The 7728-nt window shown below is 50.2% G+C and overlaps 1 protein-coding gene across 1 annotated transcript in view; it reads right to left on the bottom strand.

The window, feature by feature from the left end:
- Positions 1-454: 454 nt before the first annotated feature.
- The window catches only part of ptch1 (patched 1), a gene marked incomplete at both ends in the record, with an annotated part of 95587 nt that continues 88313 nt past the window's right edge, over positions 455-7728 (bottom strand). The window contains 3 exons of the mRNA XM_084456853.1: positions 455-1027; positions 1954-2271; positions 2432-2531. Of these exons, the coding sequence (XP_084312979.1) occupies positions 455-1027; positions 1954-2271; positions 2432-2531 (991 nt within the window). The remainder of the gene's footprint in view (positions 1028-1953; positions 2272-2431; positions 2532-7728) is intronic.

Below are 7728 nucleotides of genomic sequence, written 5' to 3'. Positions count from 1 at the left end.
AAAATGGAATGTTCGCACATCTTTTAATATCAATCCACCCCGTATTAGTAGCCGTGGCAGTGTCCAGATCAATGTTTACAAAGATGTGCTGTAGCATTGTCGTTGCCTGGCAACGTTCCCTTTTTCAGTGGAAGTATCCGCAAATAATTAACAAATAGTTCCATTAAAAATACATTTTAAAGTTCGTATTGTCTTTCTTTTTGAAATATTGACGGATAAATGTGGCAACCGTTGTATAAAAGCATTATGGAACTCGAAGCCGTGGAATGTCACGGATATCGCCATGGCTAGTGGGGTGTAACCACTCTCGCTAGCTGTGGCGATATCCGTGACATCCCACTGCTTCTTGTTCCATAATGCTTTAGTAGGCCCCGGCGGACAAAAGCGAACTCTTCCGTATCTGACCGACACTGAGGGTGCTTCTGACTGAAGAGGACCTCTGTGCTGGCTCACCTCAGCTAGGCCGTGGCTCACAGTCACTGTCAGCTGCCTCGCACTCCATGTCCTGGAGCTCCATGGCATCTATCTTGGGCCCCCAGTATCCCGCATGGGCCCCCTGCGGAACATGAGGGTCCTGGAACTCAGGCTCCTCCCCTGCCCCTGAAGGCCCCGCCCCCGCCGCCGCCTGGTAACTGTTCGTTGCAGTGTATCCTGGGTAAGAGGCGGTGGCGGCGGGGCTCTGGGTGGACAGAGGAGCTGAGTGCACGGCGACTGTCACCGAGGCGGAGGCTGTCACTGTGGTGATGGGCTGGCAGTAAGGGGCGGGGTTGGGGTGGTGGGGGAGGCGGCGGCCGGAGCGGGGGTTGTGTGAGGGGCGGGTCCTGTGGCCTGAGGAGCGTTCTCTGTGGCCGGCGGGCGGGGCCTGGTGGCCCCCCACCTCAGTGGCGGTCTGGAAAGCGTCCGTGCGTGGGCGGGCTGGGGGCGGGGCCTGCTGGCGCTGCTGCTGCTGGACCCGGGGCACTCTGCTGCTGTGGTGACGGGATGCTCCGGCCAGGTACCCTGGCTCAGAGGGATGGGAGGGGACAGACTGGAGAGAGAGATAGAGAGAGAGGGAGAGCGAGAGATGGAGAGAGATAGAGAGAGAGAGGGAGAGAGAGGGAGAGATAGAGAGAGAGAGGGAGAGAGATAGAGAGTGAGGAAGTGAGAGAGGGAGAAAGAGAGAGAGAAGGGAAGATAGAGAGAGAGAGAAAGAAGGAGTGAGAGAGAGAAGGAGAGAGAGAAGGAGAGAGAGGAGTGAGAGAGAGGAGAGAGATAAGGAGTGCGAGAGGAGAGGGGGAGAGAGAAGGAGAGAGAGAAGGAGAATGAGACAGGAGAAGAGAGAGAAGGAGAGAGAGAGTAAGAAGGAAAGAAGGGGAGAGAGAGAGGTGGAGAATGAGAACCAGTCGATATTCACACGACAGCATGACTGTCTGTGGCCTGTGTATTGGTTTCTACATATATAGGTATTAGGGGTGTGCCCAAATACGAATATGGCATTCAGATGAGCACAAATAGTAGCTTTTTCCCGAATAGTAAATTCGTAAGAATATTGTAAAAATATATATTCGGGACGGGGGAGAACAGTCGAATACTGTATGAGTGAGCGATACGCGCACGTTCTGTCTGCTTGTTGACATGACACAACGAGGGAGAGAGAGAGAGAGAGAGGCGCACGCGCTTGCAGTCTCGCACCTGCTGTCTGTCTAGACGTCTAGACAACGCGGAGAGGGAGAGAAAGTTTGGAGAGCGCTGAGGAGCCAGATAGTAGGCAGGCAACGAACGTAAGCAGCACCGAGGGCTTTTGTCCCTAGTTAACTGGTTTATGAGAGAAATTTCAGAGATACGAACGACCTTCGGTCCCGTTGGGTTCGGATAAGTGGAGTCCTACTGTATATAAGTATTATACATATATAAGTATTGTGTATTGGTTTCTACACATAAGCCGGTGCATGCGGACGCTGTGGTGACTCGTACCGAGGGGACACAGTAGGAGGTGGCCGGGTCCGTCTGTCTGGCCGTCCGCCGGGAGCCCAGGTCCAGGCGCACCTCCGCCGGCCTCCCGGCCGTGCCGCCCCGCCCCCTGCTGGCAGGGAGGTCGTACTGCTGCAGCTCCTGGCTGACGCCCGATGCCGTGGTGTTGGAGCTGTACTCCGAGTCCGAGGAGGAGTCAGAGCCGGTGCCAGAGGCGGTGTGGTTGGCGGGGGGGCGGGGCCGGACGGAGAAGCGAACCACGTGGGGCGGGGCCTCCGGCGAGGGGGTGGGCAAACGGCTACGCCCGTCGACGGGGGTCACCTGAGAGGAGAGGAGGGGGAGAGGGGGTGGTTAGTGTGTGTGGGGAGGCAGCAAGTAAGCAGTGTGTGTGTGTGTTTGTGTGTGTGTGTGTGTGTGGGTGTGTACATTCGATGTGCTGTGGCACCATAAGCAGACTGAACAGGAGGAAAGGCGTTCCTACCTCTGGATAGGGTCCGAAGTAGGACAGCAGGACCGGCAGGAGAACCAGTCCATTCAGAACCCCCAGCACCGTCAGGATGGACAGCACCGCAAAGAAATACCTGCAACCACACAAACACCACCGTTTAACACCTAAAACACACCCAAACACCACCGGTTAACACCTAAAACACCCAAACACCACCGTTTAACACCTAAAACACACCCAAACACCACCGTTTAACACCTAAAACACACCCAAACACCACCGGTTAACACCTAAAACACACCCAAACACCACCGGTTAACACCTAAAACACACCCAAACACCACCGGTTAACGCCTAAAACACACACTTTACGGGCTATCACTCAAATCTACCTGGACTTTCGTATCTTTGGAACTATTTATTTCTTGCTGCATGTTAATACAATAACAGCAATCCACCACAGATGCGCAGGAGAATTGATTGCAATTTGGTATTTCAACACCGGTCTGACAAGGACACAAACGTGAATATGGGCAACACCGCGAGCATTACATGAAGACATGACAGGAACATGGGGTCAGGGAGAGAGCTGGGCCAACCGTCAACCAACACACAACACAGGACAGACCACAGAGCAGGTGAGACCACAGAGCAGGTGAGACCACAGAGCAGGTGAGACCACAGAGCCGGTGAGACCACAGAGCCAGACAGGGACAGCCACAGGGACAGACATGACCAGATCAATCACCACACATGCCTGCAATAATACATCCACCTAGACACAGCCCACCAGGGCAGCACACACACACACACACACACATACACAGCTACAGATACCCCACACAAACACACCTATACACATACACACACACATACACACACACACACACACACACACACACACAGCTACAGATACTCCACACAAACATGCCTATACACATACACACACACACATATATATACACACACACAAACAGATACCCCACACAAACAACATACACACAGACAGCACGGTGCTTGAGGAGAAAACAGAAATGTACCTTGTATACTAAGTCCTGACAAAGAGGGTTAGTCTTTAAGAAGCCACATAGAGAGAGAGGGAGGGAGGGAGGGAGAGAGAGAGAGAGGGAAGCATAATTAGCTGGAGTTAGTTAATTCAAAGGCATGGAAAAAGCGAGCGCAGGGGGGGGGGGGGGTGTATAAGCAAACATGAAGAAAACAAAGCAGGGAGGAATGTGGAGCGAGGTGGGGGGGGGGGGTGGGGGGGGTACAAAAGGACAGGGGCCTCTCTTTCCTTCTCTCTCCGTGAAAAAAAGAGGGGGAGAAGCAAACAAATGAAGTGAAGGGTATAGAATTTAAACAATTTAGTCTAGGAGGAAGAGAAGGGGACCTCCGCCGCCACCCCTCCCTGGCCCCTCTGCCTCCTTTCTTTTCTCCCTCTCTGCCTCTCTCTCTCTCTCTCTCTCTCCCTCCCAGCTAAGCCCCTCTGTGAAATTCCCGGGTGCTCCACAATCCCCCCGGTCTAATTAAATCTCCAGTGTATCAGGTAAGACCCCCCAATCTCCACTCTAAATCCCTGTCTCCCTCCCTCCTCCCCTTCCTCCCTCCTTCTCTCCCCACTCCAGCTCCTTCATTAAGGGAGGCTCTCTCTCTATATTTCTCTCCGTCTCTCCCTCTCTCTCTCTCCCGCTCTCTTACTCCCTCTCTCTCTCTCATTCTCCCTCTCTCTCTCTGCCTCTCTCACCCTCTCTCTCCCTCTCTCGCTCTCATTCTCCCTCTCTCTCTCTCCCTCTCTCTCACCCTCTCTCTCCCTCTCTCTCTCTCATTCTCCCTCTCCCTCTCTCTCATTCTCCCTCTCTCTCTCATTCTCCCTCTCTCTCTCTCCCTTTCTCTCTCTCTCATTCTCCCTCTCTCTCTCTCCCTCTCTCTCTCTCTCATTCTCCCTCTCTCCCTCTCTCTCCCTCTCTCTCTCCCTCAGGTTGCTCCTGTCCTGTCCTGGCCTTTCTCTCTGCTCATTAGGCACAGCGACACATGGATGGGGCTGGGGAATGTTTACTTTTGAATTGCTGTGTGTGTGCATATGTGTGTGTGTGTGTGTGTGTGTGTGTGTGTGTGTGTGTGTGTGTGTGTGTGCGCGCGCGCATGTGTGCTTAACATAATCTGGGCATGTCTTCATACTGGTTTGGGCTTCTCCTCAAAGTGTTTTCTGAATGTAGAGGACAAGGTAATGGGCAGTGTGTGTGTGTGTGTGTGTGTGTGTGTGTGTGTGTGTGTGTGACAGAGGGAGGTATAGATGGGCTCCTGCCAGCTGGTATGCTGCACAGCTGGGTCTCAGACTAAACGCACTGACACATTTATGTGTGTGTGTGTGTGTGTGTGTGTGTGTGTGTGTGTGTGGCATTCCACAGCAGAGTGTACAGAGGGGAACAGAGCATGGGGACGGCCAGTCCATGGCCAGCCTGGGTGGGTGGTCAGCTACACAACACTAGTACACTGTCTGACTTCTGCTAGACTGAGGCGAGGGGGGGGGGGGGGGGCAAGAGAGGGGGGGGGGGGGGGGTAGGGGTCAGCGGGGTGGAGGCTGTGGTGAGGACAGAGGACAGGGCAGTAGCAGGGCTGTGGTGAGGACAGAGGACAGGGCAGTAGCAGGGCTGTGGTGAGGACAGAGGACAGGGCAGGTCGACAGTCCGACAGACACAGCGGGGGTCCTAACCGGAGCTCAGGCAGGAGGAGGTAGGGGGGGGCGAGGAGGAGGGAGGGGGGGGGAGACGACGGCAGGCTGGCTGCTGCTGCGCTCTCAAAACGTCCGGTTGACTTGTAGACTAATTGTCCGGATTTTCACTGTTGATTCATGGCATTGAGAGGCTCTGTTGAGCACGGAGATTAAAACCTTTCCTGAATAAAACTACGCACACGGCAGGGCCTACAACTTATACAGGACAATAATCACTCTGAGTGAAAATGACTGAGTTTTAAACACAACTGGAATGAGCAGATTTTCGATCAGCACCACTACCAACGGTATCTCTCCACACTAAATACCCAGCTAGTTATGCCCAATAGCATCTCATATGGCACTGAACTAAGTTTTAGAAAAGCTACCTAGAAAAACCTAAGCCTTAACAACAACACAATATGTAGTCATTGTTAAAAAATAAAATCACCGGCCAATCTTTTTTTTTTTACCGGACAAAATAATAAATTGGCTTTTTGTGTCACATACACCTTCATTGAGATAATAAGGTATTATGTTGAATACAAACTTAAAGAGGAAGCCAGTAGCAGAATTTATACATTGATCGACGGTTAATCTGCAGGTAAACTAGCAATTTATCAGTATAATAAAATATCTGGCATGATGGCTTGGAGGAAATCACTTATGTTTGTCCCTATACAGTGTAGGACACTGTAACAATAGGATTGTTGTTCCTAGTTTGTGTTGTTCCTAGTTTGTGTTGTTCCTAGTTTGTGTTGTTCCTAGTGTGTGTTGTTCCTAGTGTGTTGTTCCTAGTTTGTGTGGTTCCTAGTGTGTGTTGTTCCCAGTGTCTGTGTTGTTCCTAGTGTGTGTTGTTCATATAGTGTGTGTTGTTCCTAGTCTGTGTTGTTCCTAGTGTGTGTTGTTCCTAGTGTGTGTTGTTCCTAGTTTGTGTTCCTAGTGTGTTGTTCCTAGTTTGTGTTGTTCCTAGTTTGTGTTGTTCCTAGTTTGTGTTGTTCCTAGTTTGTATTGTTCCTAGTTTGTGTTGTTCCTAGTGTGTGTTGTTCCTAGTGTGTGTTGTTCCCAGTGTCTGTGTTGTTCCTAGTGTGTGTTGTTCATATAGTGTGTGTTGTTCCTAGTCTGTGTTGTTCCTAGTGTGTGTTGTTCCTAGTGTGTGTTGTTCCTAGTTTGTGTTCCTAGTGTGTTGTTCCTAGTTTGTGTTGTTTCTAGTTTGTGTTGTTCCTAGTTTGTGTTGTTCCTAGTTTGCATTGTTCCTAGTTTGTGTTGTTCCTAGTGTGTGTTGTTCCTAGTGTGTGTTGTTCCTAGTTTGTGTTGTTCCTAGTTTGTATTGTTCCTAGTTTGTGTTGTTCCTAGTGTGTGTTGTTCCTAGTGTGTGTTGTTCCTAGTGTGTTGTTCCTAGTTTGTGTTGTTCCTAGTGTGTGTTGTTCCTAGTGGTAAATGGTAAATGGACTGCACTTATATAGCGCTTTTCCACCTTAGCGGCACTCAAAGCGCTTTACAATGGCCTCTCATTCACCCATACACACACACATTCACACACCAATGGCGGTAGCTGCCATGCAAGGTGCTAACCTGCTCATTGGGAGCAATTTGCGGTTAGGTGTCTTGCTAAAAGACACTTCGACATGTGGACAGTCGGAGCTGGGATTCGAACCACTGACCCTTCGATCACTGAACGAGCCGCTCTACCAACTGAGCTACAGCCGCCCCTAGTGTGTGTTGTTCCTAGTGTGTGTTGTTCCCAGTGTGTGTTGTTCCTAGTTTGTGTTGTTCCTAGTGTGTGTTGTTCCTACTGTGTGTTGTTCCTAGTGTGTGTTGTTCCCAGTGTGTGTTGTTCCTAGTTTGTGTTGTTCCTAGTGTGTGTTGTTCCTAGTTTGTGTTGTTCCTAGTGTGTGTTGTTCCTAGTGTGTGTTGTTCCCAGTGTGTGTTGTTCCTAGTTTGTGTTGTTCCTAGTGTGTGTTGTTCCTAGTGTGTTGTTCCTAGTGTGTGTTGTTCTGAGGAGCAATTGGAGTGTGACACAGTCCACGGAACACGAATAGTGCCGGTCTTCTAGCTTCTCAACAAGAACCGGTTTTCGATTCCCATCCCTAGTTCCTAGTGTGTGTTGTTCCTAGTTTGTGTTGTTCCTAGTTTGTGTTGTTCCTAGTGTGTTGTTCCTAGCTTGTGTTGTTCCTAGTGTGTGTTGTTCCTAGTTTGTGTTCCTAGTGTGTGTTGTTCCTAGTTTGTGTTGTTCCTAGTGTGTGTTGTTCCTAGTTTGTGTTGTTCCTAGTGTGTTGTTCCTAATGTGTTGTTCCTAGTTTGTGTTGTTCCTAGTGTGTGTTGTTCCCAGTGTGTGTTGTTCCTAGTTTGTGTTGTTCCTAGTGTGTGTTGTTCCTAGTTTGTGTTGTTCCTAGTTTGTGTTGTTCCTAGTTTGTGTTGTTCCTAGTCTGTGTTGTTCCTAGTGTGTTGTTCCTAGTCTGTGTTGTTCCTAGTGTATTGTTCCTAGTGTGTGTTGTTCCTAGTGTGTGTTCTTCCTAGTGTGTGTTGTTCCTAGTTTGTGTTGTTCCTAGTGTGTGTTGTTACTAGTGTGTGTTGTTCCTAGTGTGTGTTGTTACTAGTGTGTGTTGTTCCTAGT

This window comes from Borostomias antarcticus (genome assembly GCF_949987555.1).
Source record: "Borostomias antarcticus genome assembly, chromosome: 23".
Lineage (NCBI taxonomy): Eukaryota > Metazoa > Chordata > Actinopteri > Stomiiformes > Stomiidae > Borostomias > Borostomias antarcticus.
This window is presented reverse-complemented; position numbering and strand designations above follow the sequence as displayed.